The following is an 18,129-nucleotide window of genomic DNA, read 5'->3' on the forward strand; positions in this document are numbered from 1 at the left end:
GCTTCATAGACTCACAATTGTCTTTCCCAATATCGCTATCCTGGGATTTAAGAGGAAAAATACACCCCGTCTCACTGTAGTGGGATGCGCTCTAGTCACTTTCACCCCGCGAATTTGTACATTTAGTCCCAAAGCACTGAAGCAGGTTTTCAAAATGGCAGGGGATGTCTCCACCATGAGTTCCTCACTAGCCCACAAAGACACATGAAGAGCCAATAGTCGTGTTCAATTCTCACTGTCGTCGTGACTTTATCCAGCTCTTGATTGCCCCACGGTCCTGGAGAACCGGCTCCTCCAGAGATGTACGAGGCCACCAGGATGTATTGGAGAACTTCCCGGGTAGATACGGCAGCTGCACTCTGGCGCTGAGGGTTTCAAGAGGCTTTCCTTAGCCGTGGTTGGAGACGCTGGCTCTGCCGGGGTTCATTTTAAACATGAATTCTGGGTAAACAACATGGAGGCTGAGTTTCACCCAACCATTTTCACCCATGGAAATTCCGCCCAGTTTTGCTCCCTGTGAATTGAGGGTAGGGATTTCGTCTCAGCCGTATAATAAAGACAGAGTTAAGCAGTCATAAACCCACAGAAATCGGGAGGCTTCAGGGCCCTTAAGGTAATGTTAAATAGAAGTATCTATGTCATAATGTGTTAAATCCTGATTCCACCCTTCCTTCTCAAAAGGAGTTCAGAGCAGCATGGAGTTCATCCTCACAACAACCCTGTGAGGTAGGCTAGGCTAGAACTGACTGGCCTGAGGTCATTGAATAAAAATTCAGTATAAATATGTCACAGATCTTCCTGGAGAGAATCTATCTATGTGGTCCCTAAGAGTCAACACTGACTTGACGGCACTTAATCAATCAATCAATCACTCAATCAAATAAATATAGATCTATACATAGCAAACATATCTTTTGAAAGCCCCTCTTCTGATACTGATTTAAAAAACCCAATCTAGATTACAATTAGTTTCTTTTCTAAGCATTTAAATGCAGGTGAAAGTCTGATCACAACCTTTGCCCAATAACAGAGTTTTTAAAATAATAATTAAGATGGTGACATATACTAAAAGAAAAATTGAAGAATAAATAGAATTAAATAAAATGTAGTGTTTAAAAAAAGCTAAGAGCTGGGAGCCCAAATCCTGCACATCCCATCTGTGAAGGCAATGCCGGTTTTCTTGCGGAGGGACAGCAAAACTTGACCCTCCCCTTGGGTGGAAGAGAAGAGCACGGAGGCAAAAGGATGGTGAAAAGCTGAGATGGGGTTGCGGTCCCAGGCTGGAAGGTTCTGTGTCCGTCTTCAGTTCTTCTGAGTCTCTTTGGTTCTCATGTGGAAATACAGCCCCAAAGGTGTCCTCGTGGTATCGCTTCTGTTGCTGTCAAAGCACACATCAAGATCTTGTTGTTCTCCAGGCCGCAATCTGTTAGGTCAGGGGTTCTGTTGGAGATTTGCATAGGGATCAATCCAGTAAAGCCCTTTCTAAGCAACTAAAAGGCATTCCTGATTAATTGGACACCACTTTAAAAAAGGAGTTGATTTTTAATATTAGGTACCCATAAAGCAGGGCTACAAAATAGCGCCGCAGGGAAGTAACTTATCTAGGGAGCAAGAGGTTGCCAGTTCGAATCCCCGCTGGTCTGTTTCCCAGACTATGGGAAACACCTATATTTGGCAGCAGCGATATAGGAAGAGGCTGAAAGGCATCATCTCAAACTGTGCGGGAGGAGGCAATGGTCAACCCCTCCTCTATTCTACCAAAGACAACCATAAAGAACTGCAAGGGGCGTCCTTTCCAAAGATGTATTCCCCTTCACTCTAAAAAGAGGAAATGTGTTTTTCCTCTTCAAAATGATTGTTTTAGGCATATCCAGATTTGGTCGCTTAATTGATTAAAACTAATGTGATTAATCAGCAAGGATTTCTTGCTGCAGGTATCTTGTATGTATATAACTAGGAGCTGAGGCTTGTTGATGTCTGGGCAAAGTCATTTTGCCTAGATTACACTCATTTTTTATTAATGGGCTTGCAAAAGGGAAGTAGAAGAAGAGTTTGAAATTGGTAGGATTTCAACTACAAACATTATTCATTTTATTGAATAACTACCATATATGGTGAACCTGACTCATATAGTAAATTTGCACCTGAGAAAGATCTTCTGCTTCTCTTGGGCATGATGTGGTTTTGGAATTATTGATCTGATTATTGAGTGTTATAAACTTGTGGAGAACAAGAATGGTTAAAAGCTGATGATTATATTCAAAATTTCATATATATCCCCCCCCCCTCCTGCTTATTCCAGTGTAAAAAGAAGTGCATTCAGCTAATTTCAGTGGCAGGATTGTTCATGCAAAATGTGGTGTCTTTTGGCATTTGGGAAGTAATGATTTCATTCCACACAAACACACCCACAACCAACCAACTTCAAAATGTCGAATAGATAACGATGATCTTTTAAAAATTGGTCAAAGTGAGGTATGTAGAAGTGTCGGCCAGCCTGCAAACCCGGAGTGTGCTTTCCTTGCTCTGGCGAATTCGCTTTCGGGCCAACTTCAACAGCAAACCAAGTGAGAAGCAGAACCAACCTTAAGCTGGAAGAAGTAGGCCTGGGATGCCTCTTCCGACACGTCCAGCTGCCTGGCAAACATCTCCTTTAAGGTCCTCGCCACTTCCCCGGCCATGCAGACATCTCCACAGACAAACAAGTGACCGTCTTCTTCATGCAAAAGCCTGTGGATTTCCGCTCCCAGCTCGTTCCAAAGGAGGTCCTGGCCGTAGACCTGAAGCAAGGAGGCAACTCCAACCATCATGGTCATTCTTACCACAAGATTTTAAGTAAGATGGCGGTGTTGGGACCGTTAGATCTGGGCGTCCCATCGTTGAGTCCCCGGATGTTGCTGGGTGGCTGGGGATTATGGGAATTGTAGTCCAACAACATCGGAGACCCAAAGTTAGGAAACCCCCCCACCCAAAGGAGGACCAATCAGTCAACCAAACCGCCAACCCTTTATTATGGTCCTTGCCCATGAAACACTAAGGTCCAAATTTAGATGAGATGTGGGGAACCCACAGGTGGAAGGTCCCAATGCAGTTTTCTTTCTCAAAAGCAGTTGTGGAAAAGGAAGGGCTGCCCAACTGGATAAGGCCATGTCTGCGGGAAGGAGGAATTGGTGCAACCAATTGTGCTGCAACCCTGATACAAATTATCAGGATATTTACGGATATTTATATAGCACTTTTCAACAAAAGCTCCCAAAGCGGTTTACGTAGGGAAAAAAATAAAGATGGATCCTTGTCCCCAAAGAGCCCACAATGTGAGAAGAAGCAAAAGGCAGACGCCAGCAACAGTGCTGGATAGCTGTGCTGGGGACGGAGACGGGCAGTTGCTCTCCCCCTGCTCAGTAAAGAGAGTCGCCACTTTGAAGAGGTGTCTCTTCGCTCAGTTAGAAGAGTGTGTGAGTTGGCAGGGGTGGCAACAACGGGAAAGATAGCATGCCCTCCCCTCTTGCCTGTGGGCTTCTCAGAGGCATCTGGTGGGCCACTGTGGGAAACAGGATGCTGGACTGGAGAGGCCTTCTTGGGTCTGATCATAGGGACACCGGAAGCTGCCATCTACTGAGTCAGACCCTTGGTCCACCTCGCTCAGTATTGTCAACACAGACTGGCAGCGGCTTCTCCAAGGTCGCAGGCAGGAGTCTCTCTCCGCCCTATCTCGTTGGAGATGCTGCTGCCAGGGAAGGAATCGGGAACCTAGATGCTCTTCCCAGAGCGTCTCCATCCCCTAAGGCAGGGATTCTCAACATGTGGGTCTCCAGATGTAATTGGACTTCAGCTCCCATAATTCCCAACCAAAGACCACTGGGCCTGGGGATTATGGGAGTTGAAGTCCAATAACACCTGGGGACCCACACGCTGAGCATCCCTGCCCTAAGGAAACTTACAGTGCTGCTCACACATCAAGTCTCCCATTCATATGTCACCAGGGCGGACCCTGCTCAGCTAAGGGGACAAGGCATGCTTGCGACCAGCAGACCAGCTCTCTGCAGGATGACTGAGACCAGAACTGCTGAGAAAAGCAGGATTTGCCAATATGGAAACATGCTTCATTATTCTCTCCTGAAAGCAAAACTTTGCAGAATAGGGAACATTGAAAACTGCCATCTACTGAGTCAGACCCTTGGTCAACCTAGCTCAGTATTGTCTACCCAGACTGGCAGCCGCGGCTTCTCCCAGGTTGCAGGCAGGAATCTCTCCTCTCAGCCCTGACTTGGAGATGCTGCCAGGGAGGGAACTTGCAGGGCCGTTCTTATGTTCTTACACACGCAGAGAGACACCCAAGGCACTATTAGCGATAGAGTTTTCTCTACAAACACTTATAGAGTATATAAGTCCCCCCCTCCGTGCCTAAGAGCAGCTTTGCTGGGGGTTTAAGCTGGCCTGGGGCGAAACGGCCACCCACACCCTACCTTAGGGGCCGCCTGCTCCCAGCTGAATCTACCCAGCTGACAAGAACAGGCGGGGAGGGCTCTGCTCCGCCTGCCGGCACCTGCTGAGGCCTGTCTGGCGAGCATGCAGGGCGGGGCCTTCTCAGTGGTGGCCCCCTAGGCTGTGGAACCCGCTTCGTGACTTCGACCCGCACGGCTCCCTCTCTCCCAGCCTTTAGGAGGAAAGCAAAGACTGTTCTTTTTATTCAGGCTTTGGGTCAATGAGCCGTCCTTTGTGCTCTTTTAAACTGTGAGCTGTATTCATGGGAGGAGAGCTGGCCTTGTGGTTGCCAGCCTGACTGGTCCCCATAGCTAAGCAGGGTCCGCCCTGGTTGCATATGAAAGGGAGACTAGAAGTGTGAGCAGCACTGGAAGAGATTCCCCTTCTTAGGGATAATGGAGCCGCTCTGGGAAGAGCAGAAGGTTCCCAGTTCTCTCCCTGGCAGCATCTCCAACGAGACAGGGCTGGGAGAGAGACTCCTGCCTGCCACCTGGGAGAAGCCGCTGCTGCCAGTCCGTGAAGACAATCCTGAGCTAGATAGACCCAATGGTCTGACTCAGTATGTGGCAGCTTCCTATATTCCCCAAGATCTTTCCTGGCTCTGTACTTGAGATCTTTTTAGGAGAGGAGAGCTGGTCTGGTGGTTGCAAGCTTGACTTGTCCCCATAGCTAAGCAGGGTCTGCCCTGGTTGCATATGAAAGGGAGACTAGGAGTGTCAGCACTGGAAGAGATTCCCCTTCTTAGGGATGATGGAGCCGCTCTGGGAAGAGCAGAAGGTTCCCAGTTCCCTCCCTGGCAGCATCTCCAACGAGATAGGGCTGGGAGAGAGACTCCTGCCTGCCACCTGGGAGAAGCCGCTGCTGCCAGTCCGTGAAGACAATCCTGAGCTAGATAGACCCAATGGTCTGACTCAGTACATGGCAGTTTCCTATGTTCCTAGGACACTGTTTGCAGTGCATTCAGAATCTTTCAGCCATCTCAATTAACTCAAGTATTGACAACATGGGCAGGGAACCTTTGAGCACTCCTGCGGGACCAATGCACATCTCTCCCGTTTATTTTTGATTGTATGTGAGCCAGCTGGCTCATGGTGATTTCTGAAAAGAGCTGCACTCCTAGAAATGGAAAACAGGTGATACCATTACAAGCCTTGTCGTTTTCAGTGTGTTCTCATGCTTCTGTTGTCCTGACCATCAGGCCTTCAATGGCCAAATTTGCAATATTTTTGTGTTTTTTAAACTTGAGCGGATGGTAGCTTCTCAGCTCCAGGCACTTCTGGATGATACAGATGATCTAGGTGCATTTCAAACTGGCTTTCGTGTGGGCGATGGGGTCAAGACTGCCTTGGTCGGCCTGATGGATGATCTCCAGTTGGTTTTCAACAGAGGGAGTGTGACTCTGCTGATCCTCTGAGATCTCTCTGCGGCTTTCAATACCATCGACCATGGTATCTGTCTCTCTCCTTCGATTGAATTGCTTTTATCGTGTTGTTCATTGCTCTGGGGTCTTAGGACGAAGGGCGGTATATAAAAATAAACACCTAAGAAGAAAATGAAATTAAAACTGGCCCCAACCCAAAGGCCCACTCCTGCAGAGCCGCTTTCTGGAAAAAAGAAGGCAGTGAGACACTGGGGGGGGGGGTTGTGGGTGGCCCGAAGATGGAGAGGGAGTTGGCTCCTGGGAGTAAGCCGTGCAGACCTCCCGAAGGACCCCCTTCCTCTCCATCTCTTGCATTTCTTCTTTGCAGAGGTGGTCCAGGCTGGGGTGCCGGCCACCAAAGAGCAGCAATCCCTGAAACCAACACAGCTCAAAACCAGGCGGGCGCTTGTAGCTCACACCTCCTCCGGAACGGAGGCTGTCCATTCACATACTGGCCAGATTCACCCCAAGGTCCCTGTGCATGGACGGGGAGCCCCTCACACACACACGTTGGGTTTCTCATGGCGCATTAGAGTGTAGCCTGATTTCTATCCGGGGTGGGGAAAAATCCCCTTTTTGCATTGGGGTTGTTTTTTTTTTTAAACTTCAGACTGGCAGTAAAGCCGCGCAGGGAGCTCCCAGAAAAGCCTGCTGTGTGAAAAACACCAGAAGATACTCCCGGGCAGTCTGTCCTGTGTGCCGGGGGGGCATCTCCTCCACAGGAGGCATGCGTGCTTGCTGGGGGGAGGGACCCAATCCACCCTGGTTTACTGTCTCTCCCCCACAGCCCGCCCCGATCCCTGATCGACCAATTTGACTGTGCCACCATGAGGGATGAGGCCTGGGTTACCTTTCTTTTCCAGGCCGTAGAGACGTTGCTGCCAGGAGCTTCTGAAGGGAGCGAGTCCTGTGCCCGGGCCAGTCAGGGTTTGCAGGGTTTGCTTGGGTCCTTGGGAAGCCGGAATCCATCCGCACCGAACAATCCAAAACGCAGAACGGGTTGAGCCTCCCCACACAAGGAGGCTAACCCAGGTTGGTGGCATACTAACCTTGGTTCGCTGGTTATGTAGGTGGGGTGTGTGTGTGTCAAACTCCCAAACCCTGGTTTGCCAGAACTGGCAAACCCGGAAAATAAACCTGGGTCTCTTAACCCAGTTTGTTGGTTGGTTTGATGGTTAGATTTTTATTCCACCTTCCATGGAAAACAACCCCAAGGCGGTTTACCAAACATTGTTAACACAACCTAAGACGATAAACATTACACAGTGAAAATACTAAAATGGAATATAAAGATACAAATCTAATTAAAAGTTTAAGAATGTATACAATATCAGCATAAAATACAAAGCAGCAGCAACAAAGACACCACTCATCTAAAAGCCTGGGTAAAGAGCCAAGATTTTACTAGCTTTCTAAAAACTGTGATGGAGACTGAGGAGTGGATGCCCACTGGGAGAGCCTGCCAGAGTCTGGGGGCCATGACTGAGAAGGCCCCGTCCCACATGCACGACAGCCGAGCCTCTCTCATTGTCGGCACCCGGAGCAGAGCCCCCTCAGATAACCTCGTCAAGAGGTATCCTTTTTGAGCCCCTTTGGGATAGGGGGACCATCTTCTTGTTTCATCGTATTTTGTTACACAAACTACTTTGAGAATGTTTTGTTGCCATTGAAAAGTGGTATATAATTAGTAATAATAATAATAATAATAATAATAATAATAATAATAATAATAATAAACCAGTCAATAACAACTGTCTGACTGTGAAAACAATAATAATAATAGAAAAAATATCAACACACAGAGATCTACAAATTGAAATGGAAAGGCTGTGGCAGAAGGAGACCAAAATAATCCCAGTGGTCACTGGCGCCCTGGGTGCAGTTCCAAAAGACCTTGAAGAGCACCTCAACACCATCGGGGCCACAGAAATCACCATCAGCCCATTAATAATAATAATTGGCGCCCTGGGTGCAGTTCCAAAAGACCAAATAATAATTGGTGCCCTGGGTGCAGTTCCAAAAGACCTTGAAGAGCACCTCAACACCATCGGGGCCACAGAAATCACCATCAGCCCATTAATAATAATAATTGGCGCCCTGGGTGCAGTTCCAAAAGACCAAATAATAATTGGTGTCCTGGGTGCAGTTCCAAAAGACCTTGAAGAGCACCTCAACACCATCGGGGCCACAGAAATCACCATCAGCCCATTACAAAAAGCAGCTTTACTGGGAACAGCCTATATTCTGGGACAATATCTACAGGTGAAACTCGGAAAATTAGAATATCGTGCAAAAGTTCATTAATTTCAGTAATGCAAATTAAAAGGTGAAACTGATATATGAGACAGACGCATTACATGCAAAGCGAGATAAGTCAAGCCTTAATTTGTTATAATTGTGATGATCATGGCGTACAGCTCATGAGAACCCCAAATCCACAATCCCAGAAAATTAGACTATTACATGGAACCAAGAAGACAAGGATTGTAGAATCGAACAATATCGGACCTCTGAAAAGTAGAAGCATGCATATGTATTCAGTACTTGGTTTGGGCCCCTTTTGCAGCAATGACTGCCTCCGTGCGGCGTGGCATGGATGCTAGGGATGTGCGGTTCGGTTCGGATCCGGACCGGTTCGTCCGAACCGGTCCGGATCCGGCGGCTCGATCCCGGACCGAATCGGGCCGTTCCGGGGACCGAGCCGGACCGAATTCGAGCCGGTTCGGTACCGAACCGGCTCGGGTTTCCCGAACCGGTTCGGGAACGAAATTGAGTCTCTGGAGTGTCTCTTTAAAGTTCCAAGTGTGTCCTCCATTTTGTGTCTCCTTCCCGAAACTTTTGCTCCTCCTTGCATCCATTTTGTGATGCTATTTCCAGGCATTGTATTGGCTGCGCTATTGATCCTTGATTGGCCAGAATGAGTCCTTTGGTCTGGTAGGCTGCTTGGCTGTTGCACTGTTGAGAGCTGGCACCCTGTTGGCCGTGGGGGGAGTGCAAAGGTGGGGGCTCCCAAAGGAGGGAATTTCAAACCTATATAAACCCAAGCCTCTTCTCTGGAAACTTCTCTTGGCTGCAGTTGTGGGATCATCTCTGAGACCTGCTTGCCCTTTGCTGGCTGCTCTGGTGTCTCTGTGAGTCCTGACTGTGTCCTGTGTCTCTCTGTGTGTGCTCTGTCTAATCCTTTGTCCACCAGCCCTTTGTGACTCTCTGTGTGTCTCCTCTCTCTGTCTGTCTCTTCTCTTGCCTGTATACTGTGTGTTACTTCACTTTACTTTCTTCTTAATTTCCCCCAATTTTCCCTGTTCCTTGTCTGTCTGCTTTTCTCCCCCCCCTCCCCCCCCTTTCCCTTCTCATCCTTTGGGCCTACCCTCCCCCTCCCCCACTCCCACCCACTGCATCCTCATTGCTTTAAATCTTCTTCCATTAATTATTGCTCTTTGTCCTGCCTTGTTGTTGTCCAACTTTTTGATTTTCACATTGCATTCCATTGGTTTCAGTTATATATTGCTTGCTGGTTTTGCTTAAATTGTACCATTTTGTTTGTTTCTGCTGACTGCTGCTGCCCTGCGAGTTGGTTCCCTGAATCCCTCCCCCCCACCCCCAGAGGATTCTGTTGTTGTTTCTTGTTGTCCCATATAATCAGTTTTGGTTCCCTGCTCCAAACTTGCCCCTCCAAGTCCAACCACACCCCACCCCAACCCCACCCCATCCAGCCTTCTCCCAAGTTTGCTGCTGCCAAACAGAGTCCAGTTTTCTTTGCTTGCAGTTCCACTTATTCATTTGCTATTATTAATTTGCAGCAATTGTGGTTTCATTGTCTCTGTTCACTTAGTGGCCCCCCTCAGAGTCTGTGTTTGGTTCCCCCTCCCCACACCCCCACACCCAAGTTTTTTCTGCTGGTTATAGTCTTTCTTTTCATTTTTTTTTTAAACTTCTGGCTTGTGTTCTCTTGATATATATTGCTTTATATATTTTGCTACCCTCCTCCTCCTCCTCCCCCCCTGCCTGCCCCCCCACCCTCCCTCCTCCCAGACCCTAGCCCAGGCCCAGCTCCTCCCCCAACCACCCCATCCAGCCTAATCGCTGCTGCTGCCCGAGTTGTTCCAGTTTCTCCTTTGCTGTTTGTTGTTGCCCCCTCCCCATCCCCCCAACACCCCTCTGCCACACACTAGCCCCCAACCACACACACCCTCTCTGCTCCCCCCACCCCACCTCTTTTCCTCCTTGCCCCTGACTCTCTCCACTTACCCCAGGCCCCCTGCCACACACTAGCCCCAACCACACACACCCTCTCTACTCCCCCCACCCCACCTCTTTTTCTCCTTGCCCCCGACTCTCTCCACTTACCCCAGGCCCCCTGCCACACACTAGCCCCAACCACACACACCCTCTCTGCTCCCCCCACCCCACCTCTTTTCCTCCTTGCCCCTGACTCTCTCCACTTACCCCAGGCCCCCTACCACACACTAGCCCCAACCACACACACCCTCTCTGCTCCCCCCACCCCACCTCTTTTCCTCCTTGCCCCCGACTCTCTCCACTTACCCCAGGCCCCCTGCCACACACTAGCCCCCAACCACACACACCCTCTCTGCTCCCCCCACCTCTTTGGACCGCTGCTACTGCTGTGTCCTCCCCCCACACCTGAATCCCCCCTCCCTGCTGCGCTGCGCTTCTCCTCTCTCCTCTTTCTCTCTATCATCTCTCTTTCTCCTCTCTCTCTCTTTCTTTTCTCTCTCTCTCCTCTCTTTCTCTTTGTCCCTGCCCCCCCTCTCTTTTCTCTCTCTCTTAGTCTTTTCTCTCTCTGCTCCCCTTCACTTTCCACCTCCTCTCCCACAGCTGCAGCCGCACACAGTAGCCTACCCACCTGGCGGCTGCCATCGGTTTTTTTTTTCTTTTTATAGTTTTTGGTTGATTTTGTCTCTGCTTGGGGGTGAGTTGAGTGACACAAATAGTGTTGTCTCCTCACTTCTGCCCCTCCATCGTTGTTGAACTACCCCGGTTGCCTGTGTGCCTCGTGCGGCCACCCTGCTGTGTCCCAGCCCAGGGTGGCTGGCTGGCGGCGGCGAATCCGTGACCAGCAGTGAGCGGCAGGAGAAGGACCGGAAGAAGAGGGGTTAGTGCGTGTGCAATTGTGCACCTTTTGTTGCCCCTTTCTCTCCCTAGCTGGCGGTTTTAAATAGGGACACCCCTATTCTGAAATGCATTTGGGTGTGGGGAGGAGGGAGGGAACCTTGGAGAGGAGATGTACTGTTGCAAAACTTGTGTCTTCATGCCCATGCCCAGTAAAGAAATTGCTGCTGTGTGTTGCGTTGCATTGCATGCGTCTTGCAGGTGGTTTTTGAACAGGTGCCTTCCAGAGTGCTTCCTTGCCTCTGGGGCAGTCTGAGTGGGGCCCAGGGTTCTGATGCGATGCTGCCACTACATGCTGGGCCCATGCCATGCCAGAGTGCTTCCTTGCCTCTGGGGCAGTCTGAGTGGGGTCCTGGCTGGGCTCTGATGCTGCCACTACATGCTGGGCCAATACACACGTATGATGATGATCATGATGTTCAATCCATGAGGCTGCCATCAAATGTTTGCTGCTGCTTGCTTGCCATGGCATTGGGCGGGCAGAGTCACAGAGTGGGTGGGTTCAACCTCTGTGTTGGTGTGACTGGGTTCTGGTTTTGGTTGTGTGCAATTCAGAGTCACTAAATAGGCTGCATTGAGTTTGATGCTCCCCCCACAGGAGCATTACTTGAGAACCACCCCCCAGAACCCACACTTTGTGTTCCAGTTCACTAAATAAGGGTTTCCTCCTTTGATCTGCAGGTTCCCAAGCGTTGACTGCATCCCTCCCCCACCCCCGGTAGGTGCTGTGCCCTCCCCCCATCCACTCTCCCCCCCAAAAAAGCTAAAAACTTGCCACCCACACCACAACTACTCCACCCAACTGCCCGTGCCACCCTCCCACACCGGGGTTCCACCCTTTAACCCCCTATTTTTCTAAAAAAAACCCCTCCCAGACCCATCTCCCCAATTGGCTTGGTGGTTGACTCCCAAATTCAAAAAGGACACCCTCCCCCTCACTTCGATTGGCTTCCCCCCCCATATCAAAAAGTCTTCCTTTCCCCCCCAATTGGCTTCCTTTTTTGAAAACAAACTTCCCCCCCGCCGCCTCCAAATCAGCTGCCTTTTTTTTGGCCCCTAAGCCCCTCCAAATTATTTTTCTGACCCTCTCTGGCCTTCCTCCTAAAGTCTCCCTCCTTCTGACCTAGCAGCATGTCTGAGCGCCGTGTGGCGGGCAGGGCTCGCTCAAGGCTGGCAGGCAGAGGTGGGAGAGGCCAGGTGCGGGGTGCGCCTGCGGCACGGGGAGGGAGAGGACGCGGGGAGCCTGAGGACACCCCAGTTCTCCCCATTGGAGAATTCTTTGCTCCGGCCCCATCTTTGGTGCGCAGGATTCAGTTCCCCACGGCTGCTGCCGCCAATCGCGGCAGAGGCAGAGGCACCGTTAGGGCTGTGGCGGGTCCCTCCTCGCCGGCGGCACCAGGTGCTGCTGAGCTACCGCCAGTTGTTGAGGTGGAGGAGACTGTGGAGTTGGAAGAGCAGGTAGAGGGCGGTGAGGACCGTGCGGCTGGCAGCGATGCAGCCAGGTTCTCCCTCCCTCTGGGGCCCCTTCCCCCTATCCTTTCGCCGCTCAGTGGGCCCCCCCCTCGTGAAGCCCGACACTCTGGTGGGGAGCGGTCTGGCGAGGTGGTGGAGGAGAGGCCTGCCTCTCCGATGCCAGTTCAGCCGGGCCCTTCCTCCGCTGTGGAGGGCGGAAGGGGCGGGTTGGGTGGCAGCAGTGGGCAGGCAGCGGCGGCCGCCCCCCCCCTAGGACTGCAGCCACCCTGCGAGAAACGGCCTAGGACGGCGCCCAGGGCGCAGGAGGCCAAGGGCAGTGGTGTATGGGTGCATTTTGAGGTCCCTCAAGATGACCCATTCCACGCCCGCTGTGTCCACTGCAGGATGCTTGTCAGCCGTGGAAGGGACCCTGCGCACCTGGGTACGACGCCTATGTGGAGACACCTAGAGCGTCACCACCCAGGTCTCAGGGGACAGGCTGGCAGCGCTAGTGCGCCTTGTGCATCTGCCACAAGGGCGGGCAGCGGCAGTGTGCCAGCCAGCAGGCAGGCTACACTGCCCGTCCAGCGGTGGACGCAGTCCTCGGGCAGCCAGCGTATTGTTCGCGTGGACCATCATCACCTCACCCGCCTCATAGGGGAGATGATTTCCACCGATGACCAGCCGTTTCAGGTGGTCGAGAACAACGGCTTCCGCCGTATTCTCCAATACCTGGCTCCCGAATACGTCATCCCCTCAAGGACGACATTCAGCCGGAACGTGGTCCCCTCCCTGTACCGCCGGTGCAGGGAGCTCGTGTCGGCCGAGCTGCGTGCAGCTCCGGCCGGGACAAGCGTGCATTTCACGACTGACCTCTGGACCAGTGTCAGTGGGATGCACGCTTCTTTCCTGGCCCTCACTGCCCACTGGTGGGGACCGGAGAGTGAGGGGACCTCCGCGGGCGATGCTTCCGGGTCCGGCGCGGCTCCCGCTGCACTACGGCACAGGTGGGCCGTCCTGCACGTGGAGACGATGGACACGAGGCACACCGCGGAGGAGGTGGCGGCCGTACTCGACCGCCAGATAGAGGAGTGGATTGGCGGGTGTCCACACCTCTCCCGTGGCTTCATTGTCACCGACAATGGAGCCAACGTTACCGCCGCTGTCGAGACAGTCATGGACTGTGTGAACATACGGTGTATGGCACACACGCTCCATCTGACCGTCAGGGACGCCCTTGGCCTTAAGGAGCTGAAGGCGTCCCAGGAGAAGGGGGCCCGCCCCATCGCAGCTGCTGTTGCTGCCACGGCCACGCTTGTGGATAAGTCCCGCAAGCTGGCCGCCCACTTCCACCGCAGCGAGAAGTCCAGGAGACTGCTTCGCCAGAAGCAGGATGACCTTGGCCTTCCTCGCCATCTCATCCCTACGGATGTGGAGACGCGGTGGAACTCCACCTTCCTCCTGTTCCAGCGCCTGTTGGAGCAGGAGAGAGCCCTTGTCGCCCTGGCGAGGGACGAGTCCTTGGATGTCTGCGACTTCTCGAACGCAGAGTGGAAGCAGATGTCCGAGGCGGTGTCGGCACTCGAGCCCTTCCAGCTTGCCACGAAGGGCTTGTGTGGCGACACCACTCCCTTGAGCCAGGCGCTGCCCACAGCTGTTGGTCTCGAGAAGCTGATGGGTGGACTCCATATCTCTCTGACCACGCCAGAGGGTCGTGCTCTGGCTGGGAGGCTGAGGTCTGGGGTTGACAAGCGGCTCGTTGATGTGCTGGGAGACAGGGAGGAGTATGTCCTCGCTTGTCTCTGTCACCCAGCCCTCAAGGGCAATGCCGTGAGTGCCGACGACTTGCCCAGGTGGAAGGGCATCCTGGTCGAGAAGGTTAGGGAGGAGGAGGCCGCTAGGGCCCGCAGAGACCAGGGTGTTGGTAGTGGTGCGGGGGCAGCCCTCGCGGCCCAACCCGCACCCAGCAGCAGCATGGGCGGCCAGCCGGCGTCAGCTTCCCCTTCCCTTCCCTCTTCCCAGTCCAGCAGCGCGGCATCCCAGGCGGCGCCATCGCAGCAGCCATTTGCTACCGACTCGAGATCCGCCCAGTGGTTTCAGCGGTTCTGCTATGGCGCCATGCCTGGTATGCGGGAGGCTCGACCTGCCAGGCCCCCCTCCAGTGCTGAGCAATGCGTTGCGCAGTACTTGGAGGAGCCTGTGGAGGGAGACGGCGTGGACTGCGCACAGTTCTGGGCGAGCCGCCGCCAAGTCTGGCCAGACCTGGCGGTGGTGGCTGTGCGCCTCCTCTCCTGCCCCCCAACCAGTGTCCAGAGCGAGCGGGTGTTTTCACGTGCCGGGGACGTGGTGACACCCTCTCGCTCCCGCTTGGACCCTGGTCTGGTGGAGCAGCTGGTCTTCCTTAAGGTGAACCTCCCCCTGTTGGGCTACCCCAAGCTGCAGTTTGAGACGGGCGAGTGATTACCGTGGGTTGCCCCATGGTTGGTCACCTGCCTGGCTCGACCTCTGCTTATCCCTACCCTCCCCCCTTCCACCTCTAGCTGAGCTGACGTGACAGATGCTGAGCCGTGCCAGCCAGTCGCAGCGTGTAGTGTGCCCACACAGAGATGCAGTTGTAGTAGTAGTTGTAGTGCTGCGACTGGCCAGATGTTTACAATGCCCACGCCCACCTAAAAAGAAACCCAATGCTGACTAGCACAGGCCCTTTATCTATCCACCTGTCAGCATTTGGGGACCTGGCGTGGGCACGGCACCCCCCCCCCCCCAAAGTAGCACAGCCCACGGAGTACTAGACTTAGCGGCAGCGGCGGGTATACGTTCAAAAATGCAGTGTAGATATGTAAATACTAGTAAATAAACATGTAAATAATTTTTTCTTTAAAAACCCCATGTCAAAATCAAGCCTCAAAATTATGCAAAAGAAAGAAAAAAAGGTGACAAAGGGAGAACAAAATGATGAATGCCAAATGAATTGATTTTATTGAAAATGTCACCAGAAATCATGTGTGGGGGGCTTGGTTTACATGGAGAAGATGATTGGGTGATTTTTTGAAATGAAACGAATGAATTATTATCATCTTATGTTCATCTTGATTGTGGTCACTGTTGATGTTGGCTGATGGCAAAAAACCCAAAACCATCAGAATAGCAATGAACTGGCTGCCAACACAACATATTGATTGATAACTGTGCAGGGGGGGAATCGGGTCTGTGTGTGTGTGTGTGGTGCAGGCTCAGTCTGTCTCTTCCTGTTGTGTGTCTGTCTGTCTGTCTGTCTGTCTGTCTGTCTGTGTGAATGGATGCCTAGCACTGTCTCTGTGTGTGGATGCTTTCTGGTGTGTGTCTGTCTACATGTTTTTTTTCCTCCCCCCCATGCCTCCCTCCATCCTTCCCCTCTCATCCTCTCCCCTTCCTCTTCACCACCTTCCATCCTCCCTCCCTTCCAGCCCACCACCGCCTCACCTGCCCCCAACCCCGGTCTGGCAGATGATGAGAGTCTGGTCTCTCCCACTGAAGCACACACGTGAGCACGTGTGTGCACAAATATGTGGCTGACCAACTCTGAGCCGGACCCTCCCCCCTTCAATCCCCTCTACATCCCTCTCCCCCTCCCCTTTCCTCCCCCCTGCCTCCCTGCCTCCCTCCCTGCCTCCCTCCCCCCTCCTAGCTAGCAGCGCACACATACACACACAAAACACCTGTGGTGGCAAACACCACCAGCACACATGCACTCACACTGGTGCCACCACCACCTCTGCCTTGGGCCTCTGTGTCCTTGAGCAGATATGTGGTGGTGGACCAGAGAAGCATTTCTTTCCAGCAAGGCAAAAGGCATGCACTCACTGCACACACACACACACACACACACACACGAAGAGGTGAAGACGAGAAGAGGCAACTTCTAGGACCAGCAGCAGCAGGTGAGTGTCGTGTAATTGTGTTGCTTCCCAAGGCCACTGCCCATGCTCAATGCTCAGTCTGCTGAAACTGAAGAACTAGCTACAATCACCCTTCCTCACACGCAGCTCAGCTCAGCTCAGCTCAGCTGCACAGCACACTGACTAACTAGACACTACAGCTGGTGGTAGAAAAAACAGAAGTCTAGATTCTAGAAGATGTCCTGGTGGATTCTAAACTTTCAAATCTGTGCTAGGATTGCCTTGCCTCCTCCTCCTGCTGCTGCCTGTAATTGTGCCCTCTCCCCTTGCAGTTGCGCCGTCGTGATGGGTTGGTGATGTGCGTGTGCCGTCTACTTGTTAGCTCTCTCCTCCTCATGTTGGCTGGGCTTGCCAGGCACTGGCTGGCAGCAGCTGTTGGCTGTGTGCTAGGCTCAGGCTGTGGCGTGCGTGACTGGACTGGGAATGTTATTGTAGCGGCAACACTGTTTGTGGTGGTAGCAGTAGTAGCTGTTGTTGTTTCTGGGCTGGTGGCTGCTGGCCTGTGCTGACTCTGCGCACTTGGTCTGGTCTGGTCTGGTCATTGGGATGCAGATGTAGGGTGTGTGTGCATCATCCATGGGGAGCATCAGAGCAGAGCAGAGCAGGTTGGCTGGCTTCTGTCTGTCGGGCCTAGTCAGTGGCAGGCACTGAGTGAGGCGGTGGTTCCTTTGGGCATCACGTCACCCATCATGCAGAGCGGCAGGTCTGCTGCTCTGCTGCTCCGCCTCCTGCTTCTTCTCTGGGTGTGCTGCTCTTGTGCTTAGTGTGCTGCTCCGCTGCTGCTGCTGTGCTGGCAGGCAGCACAGCAGTGGCCTTTTTGTTAGATCAGAGAGTGGGTGTTGTCTCTCTGAGTGTCCTCCTCTTACTTGCTTGGATAGGAGTGGTGGTAGTAGGTAGGCATTAAGATGGACTGACTAGGTGTTACGTGTTAGGGCGCCCAGAGAGAGGGGCCAAAAAGATGGGGTGGCAATTGTTGGGTTGCTCCTAGTATTATTGGTGAATTTCTGAAGATTTTTTTTTTTTCCATTGGCTAGAATGGGGGTTCGGGGCTGCCCCAGACCCGCCTCTGTGGGGTGGCAGCACCGCCAAAGTGGGTCCGGGGCCATGGCAAAAATGCCCTCAGTCCCTCCCAGCAATCCCCGTAGAGATAGGAGTGATGGTTCTGTTGTTTTTCTGAGGTGTTCTGAGTGAGTGTGGATTCTGTGATAGCAAATGAGAGTGGATTCATGGTGTCTCATTGGAAATCTCATTAGCTATCATAGAATCTACACTCAGAACACCTCAGAAAAACAACAGAACCATCACTCCTATCTCTACGGGGATTGCAGGGAGGGACTGAGGGCATTTTTGCCATGGCCCCGGACCCACTTTGGGGGTGCTGCCACCCCACAGAGGCGGGTCTGGGGCAGCCCCAAACCCCCATTCTAGGCAATGGAAAAAAATTTTCTTCAAAAATTCACCAATAATACTAGGAGCAACCAATTGCCTTGGGATTTTTGGGGTGGAGGACACCCATGGGTGGCTACCACCCACCCCAGCTTTTTTGCCCCTAAGGGCTCCACATTGCAAGTTATGGGCAAGAATTAATTTTTTTAAAAAAATTTGTAAAAAATCAGAGGAAGGTCCAATCGACTTGAAATTTGGGTGGCAGGTAGAACACAATGTCCCCTTCAAAACCAGCCACTTTTTGTGATCTGAACC

General features: G+C 52.4%; 1 protein-coding gene across 1 annotated transcript in view; it reads right to left on the bottom strand.

The window, feature by feature from the left end:
• Window positions 1-506: 506 nt before the first annotated feature.
• The window catches only part of LOC128336139 (nitric oxide synthase, inducible-like), a 54,243-nt gene continuing 36,620 nt past the window's right edge, over window positions 507-18,129 (bottom strand). Inside the window, 5 exon segments of the mRNA XM_053275326.1 lie at window positions 507-1,378; window positions 2,586-2,784; window positions 6,150-6,277; window positions 6,724-6,834; window positions 6,837-6,880. Of these exon segments, the coding sequence (XP_053131301.1) occupies window positions 986-1,378; window positions 2,586-2,784; window positions 6,150-6,277; window positions 6,724-6,834; window positions 6,837-6,880 (875 nt within the window). The 3' untranslated portion in view covers window positions 507-985.

Source organism: Hemicordylus capensis, chromosome 12 (genome assembly GCF_027244095.1).
Source record: "Hemicordylus capensis ecotype Gifberg chromosome 12, rHemCap1.1.pri, whole genome shotgun sequence".
NCBI lineage: Eukaryota > Metazoa > Chordata > Lepidosauria > Squamata > Cordylidae > Hemicordylus > Hemicordylus capensis.